At 42.7% G+C, this 19,057-nt stretch overlaps 1 protein-coding gene across 1 annotated transcript in view; it reads right to left on the bottom strand.

Annotated features, from left to right (window-relative positions):
- The window catches only part of cacna1g (calcium channel, voltage-dependent, T type, alpha 1G subunit), a 236,029-nt gene that overhangs the window by 147,307 nt on the left and 69,665 nt on the right, over nucleotides 1–19,057 (bottom strand). The window contains exon 3 of the mRNA XM_070989948.1: nucleotides 4,003–4,114. Coding sequence (XP_070846049.1) covers nucleotides 4,003–4,114 — 112 coding nt within the window. The remainder of the gene's footprint in view (nucleotides 1–4,002; nucleotides 4,115–19,057) is intronic.

Here is a 19,057-nt window from a genome sequence, read left to right as displayed (position 1 = left end):
GAAAGAAAGAAAGAAAAAGGTCAGAAGTATGAGAGACTGAGCCAACCGCATGCCAAGGGTGTGAGAGACAGGAAAAGAAAGACGTGAGAGTGTGTAAATAGTGAGGAAACTGGAGTTCCTGACAGTGTGAGACGGATGAAAAAGACAGACAAGAGCATGCAAGTGCGTAGGTCTTGTGCCTTCACAATCTCTTAACATATCGATTCGCAGAGTGACGGGGAGATTGAAATGGAGGAAGCGAGGAATTAATGAGAATGCATTTAACCTCTGGGCTGTACATTCAGCGGCGCTCCAGAGAGGAGACCCACTGAATTAAATCACATCTCATGTCGCTGAGTGGAGCGATGGAAGGAGGTGATGGACACAGGCTGCCTTAGCAACAGCAGCCTCAAAACCTCCACTGCTCAGCTCTGTCTTTTTTCATGTCAAACCATCCTATTCTCTGAATTCACCTTCTGTAGTCTCCTCTCATTTCTTCCTTTCTTTTTCTCTGCTTTCTTTTCTTTCCTTTTCTCTCTGTCTTTCCTTTGTTTCCTTTCCTCCCCTTTGTTCCCCTTCCCTTTCTTTTGGTCTTCTTTCCTTTGATTCCTTTCCTTTTTCAGCCCTGCCTTTCTTTTTGTTCCCTTCCCTTCCCTCTCCTTTCCTTCCCTCTCCTCTGGCTCCTTTCCTTTTCTTTCATCTCCTTTCATTGTATTTTCTTCTCCTCTGCCTTTCCCACCTTCTCCTCATCTCATCTCACCTCTCCTCTCCTGTTGCCGTCTTTCCTCTAAGTTTGTTTACTCTTTTCTCCTTTCCTTTCCTCTCCATTCTTTTATTTTTCTCTCAAAAGTAATGTTTGGATTTCATAAAAGAAAGTAATGTGTGTGGATCCATTTCTGGAGAAAGTGGAAGTAAAGAAATGCTTCAGATCAGTAAATGTCTTATCCAGTAAACTGAGTCTAATATCAGAAAGCATGTAGGCCTAATGGGAGTAGGGCTCTATCTTCTAATATATAGATGTCATTTCAGAATGAAACTGCTCAATTCACTGAGTCAGTGGACAAGAAAATAAGAAGACTTTGTTCTGATTCAATCTATTTGGAACCATTATCCCATCACTGCACAAGATGAACAGTGCCAGATAACACAGATCTATTCTGCTGCACTTCAGTCCACTTGATTCCCTCATCCAACACAGAAAAAAAGTATTGTCTGTGCTCTGCGTTTTACAACACGGACAACAATGCTCCTCCATTACTGTTAGTTACCTTAAGCGAGGTCAATACATTAATGGGAACGCCTTCACTTAATGTTGTTGTTTATTTTCCATCTGAGTTCATGCAAATGAAGGGAGTGCCAAAGGACAGATGTTGTGGAAAATATTGTTTCAGTATGTCTCCATCAAAGGCACTGGTTTAGAAAATTGTGCCCATAGCTCACAGTGTTTCAGCGTTCCTGCTCTCCAGCGTCTGTTTGGCTGTGTTGAATAATGCCTGCGCTGTCACAATCTGCCATTCAGCCCGTGGTGTTTTTGCCGTGCTGCAATTTCTGATGTTTTCCAGCCATTGCCCTGCATTTGTTGTCCTTATCTCCTGGTGTCACGTCTACGTGAGTGAATGCTGTTTCTGTAATGTGTGTTTGTGTTCTTTCTTCTCGGCCGTCCCACTGGACGGCCTCTCACTGGGTTGTACTTGTCTTATTAAATAAAGATCAAGGAAGATAAATGAATGTTGGTGATAAATGTGTCTGCTACAATCGTGTCTCTGTGCTGTTTCTTTCAACAGGACGCCTCAAACATAGTTTGGTAAACTTCGGGTAACCATAGCAACAGTGCGTCTGCTTATTGCTATGTTACCAGTTAAGTCTCACTGGTGAAACAGAGCCAACTATATTAACTGAGTACTTACACACTATAAAGGTGCACGCCACCTATTTTACATGTTAAAGTCAATGTAGTAGCCACAGAGAGAACTAATCAGCAAGTGAAAACAGCAGTACCTATGTTACATTATGGGAAATGTAGGATCCAGCGTTGTCTGAGGCTTTGTCTGAATATATGGGAAAAGTGTGCATAGCTGTTATGAAACGCTGGCCATCACAGACAGAAGGGGATTCAGTTTTGTTTAAATTAGGGGATGACAGCGCACATTTTCAGTCTTTCCTGGGAGACAGTGCTGCATTCGCTTGTTCACGTGATAAGTGTGGGAAATGGTTGTGTACATAATGTAAACAGATGGCAAAGGGATAGAAATTCAAACCCAGCTTACTTTGCCCCTTCCACACAGCGGGCCACTCATGGCAGGAAGCAGTGTTGAGAAAGTTCACTTTCTACATGAACTAGTTCAGTTCACACATTTTAAAATGAACTAGTTCAGTTCATAATTCATAATTCATAATTCAAAATTTTGGACTAAGTTCACCGTTCCAAAATGAACTAGTTCATAGTTCTTTTTTTCCATTTGTTGCTGCGAGCTATTTTTCTAAATTATTGTCACAGCCCATATTGAACCACAGACAGCAATTATTTTATGTTTTAACACTGTAACTATGCGTCATATTTAATCTTCATATCCAATTTTGAATCCTTATCCAAACAGGGTTTACATTAGCATTAGCATTAGCATTGCTTTAACGCTTTGTTACTGTCCATTCAGTCCACACTAGTAGCAGCTGCAGCTTTCACCCCATGTGACTGAAGTGCAGATTTTCTTTTTCAAAGCTGGCGGGCAAAGTTTGCACAGAAATGTAAGATTTTTCCCATCCTCACCGACCTTGTCATAAAACTCGTTTAAATCATCATACGACGCCTCCTTGCTGCTTTGTCGCCTACATGCTGCTTTTTGTTTTGATGACGCATGTGGAGGTGCGGCACCGGTGGCTGGTGTTGCCAGATTGGGTGTTTTTTCCGCTACATATTAAGGCCTGTTTATGGTGTGTTTTAGCCGGGTTTTCGCCTGGATGGCTCTATAGAAATCTGGGAGAGCGTGCCGTTCACAGACACCAGAATGAACGAGTTCACAGTAACGTTCATCAGGCAGTAATACAGTACGTTCAGTTCACGTTCGCCCAAAGTATGAACAAGTTCATGAGCTATCGTTCAATGAACTCGTTCAGGCACAACACTGGCATGAAGTGGGTGTGAATGTTGGATTGTCGTCAAGTTACAGAAATGAAGCAGACCCCTCCAATCTGATATCAGAAAGGTGTGGGATCTGTGAAGCTGTTCGACCATCCAACAAGCAGCTCTAGCGGAATATTGGCAGCTTAAAAGTCTGTTGCTTTGATGTTCCTCAGAAGACTAAATGCATGTTCGAAATAAAACCATCCAAGAGCCCCTTTAAAAATGCATGATGATTTATTCATAGTGGTTTTTCCTTTGGTAAGCAGGGTTAGGAAAATTACTTGAAAACCGGGATCAATTACTCGTTACATAGCTCTCATTAAAAATGTAGGCTGCATTACTTTACAAGTTGCTCAAAAGACAAACTGACTTTACATCACTTGAGTTCCCAGACACACACATCACATCTTCTGTCATTAAAACATGTAGGAACAGAAATGAAAACATTGGGGTTTAAGGTTTGGAGGTACAGCATCAACTGACTCACAGCTAATGCTAGCCCGGTAAGGCTGAGCCCTGACTGTCCTGAAGGCCTGATTTCATGGTTCCAGTCATAGTCTTTTTATGCTACTTTTAATCATGATTCACTGAGTTCCCAGAGGCTGATTTTTCTCACTGAACCAACCACCTGTAAACCAGCAAACAAGTGTTGAAGTAACAGGAAGTTACTGGGGTTAGAAACTGCAGCGTAATCACTGAATTGCAGATTGTAATCCTTCAGATGAGCAGCTATGGAAAAAACATAATCATGTATCAGGACATTTTGTGTGTTATTACTTATATTGCCACTCACTTGGGAAATAAAAATTACATTTTGCTCTTGTGTTCTGTTTTCTGTACTAAACAAAGTGTGAAAAGAAAATAGAACTATAAATAAAACATCAAGCCAAAAACTGTCTTACCTGAAGGATCTTGCACCTCTCAGAGTCACAGTCGATGTCCTCACATGGATGAAACATGCCCAGTGTCACACAGTTCAGCAGGATCACCAACATAGACGCTCGCTCGAACCATGTAGAGAGCAACAGTTAAGGAAAATAACAAAGGCAGAAAAAACAGCTCACAAGACAAGAGTCAAAAGCTTGCAGTAACAACAAGCAAAGAAGAAAAGAGCATTTCTGCGGGCTTTCTCCAGTGACCTCATTATCTCATTCAAATTTATAAACCCCTCTGACAAAGTGGTGCACGTTTATCTCTTCCACTCCAATTCTCCATCAAAAAAAATGTTTGCAAGAGGAAAAATGAGCCACGGAGGAGAAGTGGGAGAGCCCACCTGTGGCTGTTCTGAGTGGCAGTCATTGCTCCCATATCACCCTGTTAACCAAAGATCTGTTTGCAAGGCATGTTGGAAAATGTTCAGCTTGTTAGCGAGGGTGCCGGATAAGCACTTTAAAGATTGTGTGAGGCACAAAAAAAAACAAAAAAAAAAAAACAAGAGAGGCAGATGCTCAGAGACCTGGAGGCTGACTAAGAGGAAGACGGAGGATCCGGCTTTAGACTTAGTGAATGCGAAGACATTGTGATGCATCGCACATGAATTTTATTGACCACAGGGTCAAAGTGGGAGTTCCTAATGTGGTTAGGTTAAATGTCAGCATTAGCTATGTGACACCAATCAATGATGAGACAAAACACAGATTAGGCTGGTACAACTTCAATAAGTGCACACACACACACACACACACACACACACACACACACACACAATGGCACAGATATGTGGGCTGCATGCATACACACAAACATACACCCACATGTATCATAGACTGCTCCTGCATCCAGCCTGGTTAACAGCATTACACACAATAGACGGTTTATATTCAAAGAGTGTGTGAGTGTGTGAGTGTGTGTGCGTGTGTGTGTGTGTGTGTGTGTGTGTGTGTGTGTGTGTGTGTGTGTGTGTGTGAGAGAGAGAGAGAGAGAGAGAGAGAGAGAGAGAGAGAGAGAGAGAGAGAGAGAGAGAGAGAGAGAGACCTGGTATTTATCAAATTGTGGCGACATAAATCTGTTTACACAGTCACATTATGGGGACTTGACTTCCTTACGGGGACAAAAGGCAAGTCCCCAAAATGGAAATCATTACATTTTAGGGTGAAAACTTTGGTTGAGCTTAGGTTTAGGTCAAGGTAAGGATGAGGATTAGGTTTGGCAAATAGTGGTTATGGTTAAAGTAAGTATCCAGGAAATGAATGTGGGCCTATGCAATGTCCCCAAAATTGTGATTGAAACATGACTGTGTGTGTGTGTGTGTGTGTGTGTGTGTGTGTGTGTGTGTGTGTGTGTGTGTGTGTGTGTGTGTGTGTGTGTGTGTGTGTGGTGGTGTGTGTGGGGGGGGGGGGCACAGGCTGTGAGGACAAACGACCTGTCCATCTTTTATCGCATTAGCCGCTACTTGCTCATTCATCCCGCTGACCCATAATGCAGCTGGGTCAGCATGGCCCCACAGTCGACACATAAAAAAAGCGAGTGCAGGATGAACAACAACAGTGAGACCCAGGTTTTTAGCTTTCCTCCTTTATGCTGGTGAAAGCTGCCACCGCAGGCTGGGCTTTCAAAGCAGAGTGCCGGACAATCTGATAAGTCTCGTGTCCTGCAGCAGAGGGCAATACACAGAGTCTCAAATATCTCAGCTCCATATTTGTACAATAGTCAACAGTTTAGGGTATAGTATGAATCTTTATTAGGTCAATTAATCACATATATAACACCAGGTGACATAAGAATAAGGGTTACTTTGTGTAAGTTCTAATATCTGGCAATATGGTGGTACTAGAGGAAAGGTCAGGCTCCTACTTCATTAGGTTTTATCATCTGAGGAACATAAATATCAGAACAAAACTTCATGCACACAAAGTTAATTCAAAGTACCAGTCATGACCTGCAGTGTTGGTCAAGGGGACTAATGAAGAAATGAGCTTAAACATGCGTTTCAAAGATACTGACTCATGCCTTTTTTCTGTGAAACAGCTGCAAATCAAACTCTCAGGCTCGGTCGCACCAGAAACCAAGGACTGAAATCAGTTTATTTCAATAGAAATGCTTCAATCGGTGGATTTGTTAGCTGTGGCAAAGCAGATCCACAGGGAGCTAGAGCATATAGTTCAACTTTGGTGAACCCTGATGCACAAATTTGCACAATGACAGCACTGATTTTTTTGTGGATCAGAGACCTGAGATGTCAAAATGGAGTGATGGACTATCACAAGCTGTGTTGCTCCATCCATTATAGCATAAACAGCTCCACAAAACAGATGCAGCGTGGTTTGTATTGGTCAGGAGATTGAAGTGGAGGGTACAAACATGCTGAATTATGTTCACTTATTTCTATGTTATGGTCTTTTCAGGTTGGTGACTGAGAGTGCAAGCAGTCACCAAACCTCAAATCAGCTGTTTCCTAAAGATGTGCAAATGAATTTGAGTTAAATCTAAGGAATATCATTCGAAGTAAAGGGAAGTGTAGGATTCAGAGTTTTTGGAGCTTCACCCATTATTACCTATCTTTGCTGCTTTTATTATGAATTCAGTGCAGCTCCAGCTGCACTGAATTCCCTCTTCAAGTGCCTAGAAGACATCGACCGATGGTTGACACAAAATTTTCTGCACTTGAACCAGTCTAAAATGGAATGTATTGTTTTTGGTACCTCTGATGTATGTGAAAATGTGATTAATAACTGCGATTCTTCTTCCTTTGCCTCTCTTTTTAAACCTGCTGTAAGGAATTTGGGAGTTATTTTGGACCCTGGTCTATGTTTTGACCAGCAGATTGACTCTGTAGTGAAGCTGAGTTTCTTCCAACTACGTCTTTTAACTAAAGTTAAGCCCTTCCTCAGCAGGAACGATCTTGAAATGGCTATCCATGCCTTTATCAGTTCTAGGTTAGATTACTGTAATTCCTTGTACTTCGGCATCAAGCAATCTTCTCTCTCTCGCCTTCAACTGGTACAAAATGCTGCAGCACGCCTTCTAACCAACACCCCCCGTTACAGTCACATCACTCCCGTTCTTCTTGCACTACATTGGCTCCCAGTTAAATTTAGGATCATTTTTAAATTGATAATGTTTGTTTTTAAAGCTATCCACGGTCTTGCTCCAGCGTATCTGACTGATTGTATAAAGCTTAGACGACACTGTAGAGCCCTCCGGTCCTCAGAACAGCCCCTGTTGGAGGTTCCTTTTTCTAATTTTAAACAGTGGGGGGATCGTGCCTTCTCGATTGCGGCCCCGAAATTGTGGAACTCCCTACCCCCTGAATTACATTTTATTAATGACTTGGCACTTTTTAAATCACATCTTAAAACTCATTTATTTAGACTGGCTTTTAATATTGAGTAACTTTTACCCTTTGATATGCATTTTCTGTTGTGTTTCTTGCTATGTATCTTTTGTAATTTCCCTGTAAAGCACTTTGATCATCTGTCTGATGTTGTAAGGTGCTATATAAATAAACTTTATTATTATTATTATTATTATTATTATTATTATTATTATTATTATCATTATTATTATTATATTTTCCCTCTGGCTGTCGTGGTTTATGAAGGTGCTATAGTAAGTGACAGTGTGGTCAGTGCTCATCGAACAACTCCAAACATTTCTTCCATACCTTGCGAAACAAAGGGGCCACTGCTTCCTGCACTGGCTCTGAGCATTGGCATCAGACATGAATCATGTGCTGCCGACTCTTCCAGTCTGACTGTAATTCCAAGGGATCCTGGGCTACGATGTGAAACTCCGCGGTGGTTCCAAAACGATATTGAACAGGAGTACTGAATAACAAATGCAGGCTGGAGGGAAGCTGAGTCTGTGACCACAAGGAACCTCAGTGCCATCAGTTGGGTAATGATGGTTGCATCTGAGAGGCAGCACAGGATTATGTTACACACCGGAGGATGCACAGAAAGTTCTGTGAGTCCAAAGGGATGCAATTAAAAAGATCAGTCAGTATGGAGAGTGGGATCATTAAACAGGAAACAAAAGCTCAGACACTCAGGCCTCTAGTTTGAGAGTGGTGGCGCTGAAAGTTACAGGGAGAGCAAACTGTTGTTGACGCACAGCGGTAGCATTGACAAAAGTTTGCAGTAAAGGACTGAGAAGATGGGGCTAATTAAAAATAATGAGCTGCATGGGCCGTCTGTGTAAGCTCCTGCTATCAGCAGCCTTCATCAGGCCTAAACACATTGTCATTTTAGTTCAGTAAAGTTTCAGTTCATCGCTGAGATCCTTCAGGCTCCAGACAAAAAGTCGCATTTGGCTGTTTTATTCCCTCCTTCATCAGAAATGATAATTAAGAATGACATTTCTGATATATTAATCGTGTTTCTGTGTTAGGAGGGCGTCAACATCAGGACTGAATGAAAAATGTATTTTACTCCTCACCAGTAACCAACAGCCATCATAGCCAACTTTCCATTATCAGAGGAAGTTTAAAAGAAAAGCTTTTTGCAGTACAGACCCACATTATCACAGAAAAAAGAGAGAATTCAATACTGTGTCATTTTACAGTCAACAAACTTGAGGACTAACACGTAACAGCTCACTAATGAAGCTCCCTGTTAGCGCATAACTAGTATAATAAGCAGACCTTATAATCCATAATTACCCCCTTAAAAACTAATTTCAGCAGGGATGTAAGATTTGCTGATATTGCCAGTGTTACAAATAGAATTCTAACATTTCATGGAATAATTGGTCTCTTCCTAATTTTCAGCCGCAAAGCAGAACTTCTGAGTCTGCACTGAAAACACATTCTGAACCTGTAGATTCTGTCTGTGCCACAAAACAATCAAAAATGGTCCTCATTAAGGAAATTTGCTTCCTCAATAACAATGTACAAGCAGAACGCAGCCCCTAGGAAACAAAACAGAAACACATTACACTGCACAAAGGACGGCAGGCCTACTGCGGCTCCACTGTTGAGGTACAGTATGTGACGGCCAGTTGTACCGAGCTTCTTCCTGCGTGCCCTCCTGCCTCTAAACATTCTACACCTGCAGCAAAACGGGAGCAGGATATTGTGGTGTGCTCGATAGGCAGGGTGTGAGATTATGATGTCTGAGTGTATAACTGGCAGAGTATGACGTCTGTGAGAACAAGTGCTGGCAGGCCAATTGCTTTTGGAGCTATTTAAGATGTCTCCTGTTAAAATGCTCTGATTGGTGACAGAGCGGAGACAGCCGAAAGAGATATAATGCACTGATTTCTATGAAAAAGTTCTACAGTATGTAAGCTCCCCTGGTTCTGTTCATTGAATATAGTTACTTGAAAGACTCAAAAATATCTTGGAAGAGCAACATGGAAAAGACACTTGGACTTTCTGAAACTACCCCCATCTAATTATCAAGCGGAATCAAACCGAAGGAAAAGATATTTTAGTGGTCCAGGGAAGGATTGAAAGTTGTAAATGAAAATGTAAATATTTGCTTTTCCAAATAAAAAGAAAATATCAAAAAAAAAAGAAAAAAAAAGAAAAAGTTCTACAGTAAAGGAGCAGGACGAGGATGAGTCAGCTGTTTGTGAGGGATCACCACGCTCTGCTTTAGCAGTGTAGGTCCATGGTGTGTTGATTAAGTCAGACTCTTGTCCAGGACCTTGGACGCTAACCTCAGCAGGGTGATAGAAATCATGCATCTGGAAAAAGAAGAACATGATCCTGAATGCCAAAAACTCTCTGCAATGATTACAAAGATGGATGTTTCTGCACCCAGCAATGTTACCAAAGGCAGCCATCGCAGTGAGGTGTCACATAAATACTGATGCTGAGTGTCATTAGTCTCTGGACAGAGTGGTCCACTGAAGACATTACATGGTCTGTTATTTAGCAAGGCTGCTATCTTGTTGCAGTAATAATCAATAGACAGACAGGCTGGGGTTTGGGGAGCTGGACAAAGTGGAAGACGGACAAAAGACTGGCAGACTGACTGAGAGGCCAACAAGATTCAACAAGATCTGTTGATCATTATCTACCAATATTTTTCTGTTAACTGTGGACCACATGTCTACATGTAGAAGGAGTCACTACAGCTCCTCTCAGCTCCACAGAGCTTTTAGCATCGTTCAGCTCATTGTTTTAGTTTCACAGCAGACACGGCAGTGAAGCATTCAGGAGCTAAAGAGACAGATATTTCCCTTTTGCTGGAGAGCAGAAACAGAGCTAAAAGGAGAGTGAGCACTGGACTTTAGCCGAATATCAATTTGCTAACATATCAACGGTAAAGGTGATCGTATATCAGTGTTGCATTTCCAGCTTTTTTCTGCTACTTCTTGTGGCTAGAAATGCAAATAAGGTTTAACTCAATAATCTCAGGGCTTTTGCTGCTACAGATTTGACTAGCCTTTGGTGGCTAACATTTGCTAATATTAGCAAAGCTTTAGACACATGTGTATCTGATATTTCTGTCATTTTACTGACTGCTACTGTTAGACAGTGTGTTCATCATTCTCTAACTGCTGCTTGTCGATGGTTTCGCTGTGAGGGAGCTCATGCTGAGGCTACTCTTGCACAATTCATAGAACTCCTGAAAAGTGAGAAATCACCAATATGACATAAATTTACGAAAGCCTTTTATGATTTAAAGCTTAGTTCACTCGATGGTGGACACCTTTACTGCTTTCTGAGCTAAAATCAAGATGAGAAACGTCATATTTTTTATGGATCAGGGTCACACAGAGAACTCTGATTTACAAAGACAGTAGATTTTCATCTCTCATGACAACTGACAAGGCAAGGAAGTGTTTTTCTTAAGGGCAGGTGAGTAAAGCACTGTGGACCTGGCACCCTCACCCGCTGCCCTTGGGCTCACGTGTAAACAGCAGACAGGTTTTATTGGTGCACATCAGACCCTGTCGACTGATGAAGTGTATGAAATGTATTGTTTATTGGAGGTCTTAGGACCACATAAAGAGAGAATTCATTAAAGAGGAAAGAAAGGAAAGATATCGAGGAGAAGGCAGAGGGGAAGGCTCGGGCAGAAGTATGGAGACAGAGCAAAACATTAAATATGAATAATCTGACTAATTCAATCAATAGCTCTTCCTCTCCTGCCCTTGTTCTCTTCCTCTGTCTCCCCAGCTGGTGGGCTATAATTAAACAATAAGGAGAGAGTGTTTGCAGTGTTCTGCCTTCAGTATGAACACACACACACACACACACACACACACACACACACACACACACACACACACACACACACACACACACACACCTTCATGGTGTCAGCATATAAACAAGTGGTGACGCCCTGAGGGATGGATTCAATTAGGGGAAAGATACACAAGGATATGCTCTGTCAGAACTCTGAAAGCAAGACGCCTGTGCTACAACACAGACGCACGCATGCCGACGCGAGTGCGCACACATATGCAAGCTCACACAACAATGCTTTCATCAGAGAGGCAACATTATCAAACTCATCAACACCTCAAAAAGTATTCTTGTTCTGCTCCCATGGGTTCTTTTCAGTCATTCCTCTCTCTCCAACTCTAGCACAAACAAACATGCGCGTGCACACACACACACACACACACACACACACACACACACACACACACACACACACACACACACACACACACACACACACACACATTTTAAGTCCCTTTCTTCTTTCCTAATGAAGGGAAAATAATATGCAAGCCTTATGTCCCCCCCTGCCTCCCTGCATCACACTGCTGATTTACTCCGATTCTGTCCGCTAATGATCTGACACCAGGACACAAACAACAGAGAAGAGAAACTGTGTGAGCACATGTATTATATATATATATATGTGTGTGTGTGTGTGTGTGTGTGTGTGTGTGTGTGTGTGTGTGTGTGTGTGTGTGTGTGTGTGTGTGTGAGTGTGTGAGGAAGAAAGAAAATACAGTAATAGATTCCAAAGAGCAAAGTTTGGAGTAAGAAAGTTTCAACTCATCAAGGTCTCTCCAGCTCTTACTTCTTTCATGAGAGTGGGGAATGAATCCTCCACAGGAAGAGATGAGGTACACACACAGTCTGAGTGCGATCAATACAGACAAGCCTCTCTGAATAGATATTATTCATTGTGTTTACTATAACTCACACAGGATGTGGTTCTGCATCTCTGCGCTGCCCATCTCCACACACACCTCTTTCTCCGAATCTATATCTCACCAAGGGGCTGCGCATGACGTGAAACTAAAGTTACATCGAGAGCTGCTGTGGATATATGACGCCAACACTGAACCTTAATAAAATCTCCACTGTTCATCATCTACAATATGATCTGCTGGAGAAAGGATCCATCTTACACTTGTTACGCAGTCTTGCAGAGCGAGAATTCATCTCAGAAACTATGAAATTTATGTCCCAAGAATGTAGAATTTTCCCTGTCAGACACTGTCGACACTTGAACCATCAGTGAATGCTTAGCTAATGGAAGACGCCGCCTCTCCACGCTCCCCCTAGCTGAAATGAAAACAGTTCAAAGCAGCACCTCTCACAGCGTCACGGCGGTGGGAGCCATGACGCATTCATGTTGCTCGGCATTCTTTATTTCCACCTGGGAAATCTGATTTATGCACCAGACATATATGTCATTATCATCACTATCATAATTCTGGATTTCCTCCCTATGATTCCATGATATCTATATTCATAACCACTGGAATTCAAAAACATATATGAGCCCAAGTTGAAAGAGCATGAATCCTGCTTACTCTGTGTAGCAGGTAACCTAGACTCTCTGCTTGATGCAACCTGGTGAAATTCTTTCTTCATAACGCCCCATTAAGTTCATGAAAGGGAGCCAGATCAAAGCACAGAGGGCTCTTAGAGAGAATGTGCAAAAGCACCTCTTGTTGATTAAGACTCACTCTGCCCTCAAGTTCAAACATGGCAAATGCCGAGTCCCCCACCAGTGAAGGCAAGGGACACTGAGATGGAGGTGGGACAGGTACAGTGACATCCAGCCCTGCAGGTTGCTTTATTAAAAGCTGGGAGTGATCCTTGCAGGAAAGGGCAGACTGGACTGAAACAGCAGGATGGACAGAGACAGACACAGGACATGGACATGAGAATGTGAAGGACAAAAAGAGGAATGGTTGAATAGGTTGTGGTGGAAGAAAAAGAGAAGGCAGCTGAGAAACATGGGACGTTGGTGACAAAGTTTGGTGACAAACTGATGACAGGAAGACACACTTTCATCATATGTACGGGGACATCATGCCAAGCCTGTGAGGCTGCTGGGCCATGAGGGGATAAAAGACACAATAAGCTCAGAGTGAAGACCACAGTCATCGCCATATAAATGAATAATACTACTGACCTGGCTGAATTAACCTGTTGTCTTTGTCCACTCTCAGATCTGCACAGCCTTTAAAGTCTCTGAGTCTGAAAGCCCGGACGTTTGTACTCAGCCAGAAGTTAATTTGAGAAAAGAAACTTTTTATGCCCGATGACAGGAAATCACTGGGGAGACGATTATAAAATGGCCACTGCGAAGAGGAATGCTGACACTGAAATCACTCTCGGCCTTCTGCGTTGTTCGTCTCCACTGTTTTACAAACCATTTTCTCTCTTTTACCCCTCATGACAGCAGCCCCTGTTTTTGTCTTGGTTTCCTCAGGAGTGCAATACCTTGTCTTCAGAAGACAAACTTTACAAAGCCCAGAAAGCACAGCAACTATTTGGGAAGGTGTGCAAAAACAGGAAGGAAGGTAGCTGTGGGTGAAAAGTGAGGTTTATCTCTAAAGTCAGAGACAGCTGCTGTTGCCTCACCTTTGCTGTGCCTCTCCCATCAATCCCTCCTTTCTCCAAACCCCTCAAAGTTTTTTTCTTCCCTCTGATCACATCCCTTTCGCTCTCCTTGCACTGCTCTGTCTGTACCGTCTCACTCCTGCTATTTTCTAGGAGATTGACAAAAAGGAAACTTTTTTTTTCAGAGGAAGAATGCTGAACATGCCAGAATAAAATAAAAAATGGAGGAGAGAACTGAAAGAGGAAGGATGTTCATGAAATATTGAGGGCGATTGCTGCAGCCCTTTGTAATGTTCGATCCTTCACTGTCATCGAGCTTAAATGTGTGCAAGTGTGCTCACGCCTGAGTGCGCATACGCATATCTACATGTATTTGTCTATGTTTGTGAATCCCAGTGTGAAGCCACTGATTAGTCAGTGTGTCCTCATCGTCTCTCTTTTATCTAACCAAACCGTCTTTTAGTGAAAGCTTACAGTGTAGATGCCAAAGTTTGAGTCAAGCTGAGTCGGGAATGCCCACGTTTGAGAAACAGAATGAGTAAAGCAGTGGCTCTAATAATGCAGCAAGCAGCATCTGAACCCTATTAGCTTCATTACTGTACGTTTATCGCCTGGTGTTTGCCAGTAAGAGGTAAAGCTTGGCATAGATGTAGATTAAGAGGGCATCGGGATTCACATCATGACCGTTCAGGACATACAAGAATAGTAAAAACATACAGTGTTTGCACAGTTTAAGATGTTTTATAGGGCTATAACACCATCATGCCACATTATTTTTTACTTCCAGGTGAGGACAGTCATTATTACCACAACCACATGAGCTAATTTGTCATAAAAACATAAACATGGTTCATTTTAAGCACGGCGCAAATGTACAATGCTGTAGCTTTTATGGTGAGGACAGATTTAGCCAATAATAGTCTGATGGTTCACAAAGCATGCTCATGACTTCAGAGATGCTAGTTTGAATTCTGGAAAAACGCAAGGAGTTAATGAATAAGCCTTGTTATTGATGAGAAACTGCATTAATTTGAAGCTGCTGGAACAGAGCCTAGCTGGTTTTCCTTTAATAAGCGTTTCATTTTTAAGGAAATCTGTTTTTGGTTAAATCCTTTTTTATTCTGTGTCTATAAACTGTTGAACTCTTGCTCTATAACCCAGGCAAAAGGAAGATGCAAAAAAAAAAAAAAAAAACCTGTAAGCACTGACATTTTCCCTGATACAGTCGTCAGTAAACAGTTGTGAGTTTAATCAACACTACATCACTAAAAAAGGGAGTATTACATACGTAAATAAGCAGCCTCAGCGACATGCTGAGGGGAGCAACTCATAGCAAAAGGTCAGCGTGTTAGAGCGGAGCATGTCGACTCATGGCGTGGAAAATCCTGCTGGTATAACACTGCATATCCCAGCCGCTCGCTGACATGGCTTATCAGTAGCCTGAGTCAGGAGCCGGGGAGTTAGGAGGTTGAGGGAAATAGCAGCATATTGTTACACCGGCTGTATCAGTGCCTACCATATGAGAGGCGGGTTGAAAAACGGGCAAGAGCTGAGCGGGGAGGGGGAGGATGGATAGGAGAGAGACAAAGGAAGGGAAGGAGGGGGGCGTAAGACACAGAAAGAGGAATATGTGAGAGACAGAGCATGTGTGAGTGAAAAAAGAGATGGCCGAGAGGAAAGGAGCGACAGGCCAATGTGAAAAAGTGAAAGGGGCGAGGAAGATAGAGCTGAGTGCACATCCGGATCAGTTTAATGTCCTTATGAAGCATTTCACCACAGCGACTGCGTCACGTGTGTGTGTGTGTGTGTGTGTGTGTGTGTGTGTGTGTGTGTGTGTGTGTGTGTGTGTGTGTGTGCTTGTTTGTTGTGGAGGGTCAGAGGTTCGATAACTGACCCAGCGATTTCTCAGGGGGGAACGACAGCAAACACCATTAAACTTTTACCAGCTTAAATTATTGATAAATTCAGCCTCATTCCAAGATGCTGTCCATTCCAACAGGCAGCAAGTTTGCTTCATGCTCCCTGCTCATGAATATGGATACATACAGTACGGAACTATTACCCTGACACAATGGGAGGACTTAGGAGCAACTATATGAAAAAATCAATCCTTATGTGAGGGTGGCGAAAGAAAAGCCTGACTTGCCTTGTCAATATTCAGAACAAAACCAAGCTATCCTCCTGTGGATGAGCTGCAGACGCAGTCGGCTCGTGAACTGCTGCCTTGTGCTTTTAGAAACTAGCTTTATGAAATGTGTGTGCCGAGGGGGGTGGAGGGTTCCTCATGGGCTCAATGCACAACAGATTCTCCACATCCACACACACACACACACATCGCTCTCATCAGCCAGGAAACACCCCTGTATCTTGCCACTGCGGACTGTGAGTTGCTTAGCAACGCAGGCTTTCATTGGGAAGTATTGTGAAGTCACATCTCTATTGCTGTGGCGTCTGTAGCTGAGGTGATGGGGCAGAGCTGTCGCAGCTACAGAGCAAAATTTTGAAGAAGGCGCTTGATGTGTCTGACATTTATTTCAGCAACTTCATGACCTACTGAAACCATCCAGAGCAGGAGGAATTCTCTTTTCTGTCCTCAACCATCTGTTAAGACCCAAGCTTCTTCTTTGGCATCTCAGCTTACTTACAGATGATCCCTGGCAATTCACACAGATTTCAAAGTGTCAGGCCTCAGGTCATCGGCATGCGATAGGATGGCAAAAGCATGGCGTGACCAAGGAGTTGATCTAATACCTGTAGTGTAAAAGATCTACCACACTCAGAGCAGAAAATATTGCTCTACTATCCTATTAAAATGCCAGCAGGCCAACATGTGAATAGAGACACCAAAGAGAGAGGAAAAAGGGAGACGGAGAGAGATTTCACACTTTTGTTGGAGGTGGCTTGGTAACGTATTATTAGGAGGTTCTCCACTACAGCCAGCAGGAAGGTAGAAGGGAAAGACTCTTAGAGAATATCACGTACTGATACAGTGGCTCACCTGCCATTTGGAGCTAATATGATAATTTTTGCAGTACCGTTTTATGATGTACATTATTTGCTCAGCAAAAGGCTTCTTTGCAGTGATCTAAGACTGTCAAATCAGCAGCTTCACAGAGGCAAAGTAACCTCTTGCGCACCACTTGTGTAATAATGTTGAAATCTTTATTACCCAGTGTGATGGCCATCCTCAGCAGAGATTGTACTACATTGCTGTTCACGCTTGGGAGCTGATGGATCATGTGTTCACTGGTGTGAGGGAACACAAGGTGAGAGGCACATAGTGAAGCCATCAAAGTTTTAGAAACGTCCAGTCTATTGGCAAAGAAATGCATACGCACAGGGACACGCTGGAAGACCATAAACCATTCACCCAGCAGACAACTGATATTAGGCAATGCTGCAAAACCCAGAATTACGGTCAATGACAACGTCCCTGAACATGTAAGTTCACAGCAAGACCAGTTTAATGGCTGTTCTGGAGCTGTCAAGCATATTACATGATCATCATCAGCAGCAGATGGAGCAGTGTTGGGAAAGTTCACTTTCTACATGAACTAGTTCAAAGTTCATTTCACACATTTTAAAATGAACTAGTTCAGTTCATAATTCAAAATTTTGGACTAAGTTCACAATTTCAAAAATGAACTAGTTCATAGTTCTTTTTTTCCATTTGTTGCTGTGAGCTATTATTTTCAAAATTATTGCCACAGCCCATATAGAACCACAGACAGCAATTATTTTATGTTTTAACACTGTAACTGTGCCAGATTTCATCTTCATATCCAATTTTGAATCCTTATCCAAACAGGGTTTACATTAGCATTAGCATTGCTTTAACGCTTTGTTACTGTCCATTCAGTCCACACTAGTAGCAGCTGCAGATTTCACCCCATGTGACTGAAGTGCAGATTTTCTTTTTGAAAGGCAAAGTTTGCACAGAAATGTAAGATTTTTCCCATCCTCACCGACCTTGTCATAAAACTCGTTTAAATCATCATACGACGCCTCCTTGCTGCTTTGTCGCCTACATGCTGCTTTTTGTTTTGATGACGCATGCGGCGGTGCGACACCGGTGGCTGGTGTTGCCAGATTGGGTGTTTTTTCCGCTACATATTAAGGCCTGTTTACGGTGTGTTTTAGTCGGTTTTTCACCTGGATGGCTCTATAGATATCTGGCACGTTAAACAGAGAGCGTGCCGTTCACAGACACCAGAATGTTCACAGTAGCGTCCATCAGGCAGTAATACAGTACGTTCAGTCGTTTAGGCACGACACTGGAGCTGTCATAGAATTATAGACGGCCAAAGGACTCCCTGCTCACAATCCGTTCTTGATCTTGGAAACGGTCGGAAGCCTCCATCTACTGATGAAGATCATGCGATATGATGGACCATGTGGTGGGATTTCTCTCAACCATTTGGCGTTGGGTGTCTAACTCACACTTTGTACACCCAACTGCTGACCACCACGGCCGACCATCAGGAACATGTTGAAGCAGGAAAGTTTGTTTGAAGCGTTTCAATGGACCAATGCTGCTGTTTTGTGGGTGAGGACAGTCTCTGATGAGAAACACTGCAAAGGGGACACAGACAACCAATGAAAAGCACAACTGTTTTTCTGCACGCACAAATGGAGCAAAATGGACACACACATTAATACAATATAGACACACATAGCCACACACACGCACACAGAAACACACACACAGAAACACCTGTGGCCAGGAAGTGCTCTCAAGGCTCTGAATTGGCAGATGTGTGTTCGTCAGACAGGATACAGCACCATATCTGTCATCCTAATTGACAGAGATGTACGAGCCAGTGTGTGTGTGTGTGTGTGTGTGTGTGTGTGTGTGTGTGTACAGGTGCTTGGTTATACAGTATGTGTGTGTGTGTGTGTTTTGAGTGTGAGTGAGGGCTTTAACAGCCTGTGGGAACAGAAAGCATACACTCCATATTACATGTTTGAAGAGAGGATGACCTCCATACAGAAATCACTCCAATGTGTGTGCACATTTTTTGAGCACACACTCATGCCTCATATCTCATGTCCAGTTCTTGGCACTTAGGAACACACGTGAAGGGGAAAAAATGGAGGACCGAGTCATAAAAGCTATGCAAAGAAAACAGACATTGAGAGGGGATAGAAGAGTAAATTAAACAGGCAAAATGTGAGGAAGAGGAAGAGAGATGAGGGATGAATAATTGATCTGAAGGCCATGTGAGGCTTTAATTCCCAGCAGAGTG

The sequence above is a fragment of the Chaetodon trifascialis genome, chromosome 21 (assembly GCF_039877785.1).
Source record: "Chaetodon trifascialis isolate fChaTrf1 chromosome 21, fChaTrf1.hap1, whole genome shotgun sequence".
Taxonomy (NCBI): domain Eukaryota; kingdom Metazoa; phylum Chordata; class Actinopteri; order Chaetodontiformes; family Chaetodontidae; genus Chaetodon; species Chaetodon trifascialis.
Note: the sequence above shows the minus strand (reverse complement) of the source record. Positions and strands in the feature narration are given on the sequence as shown.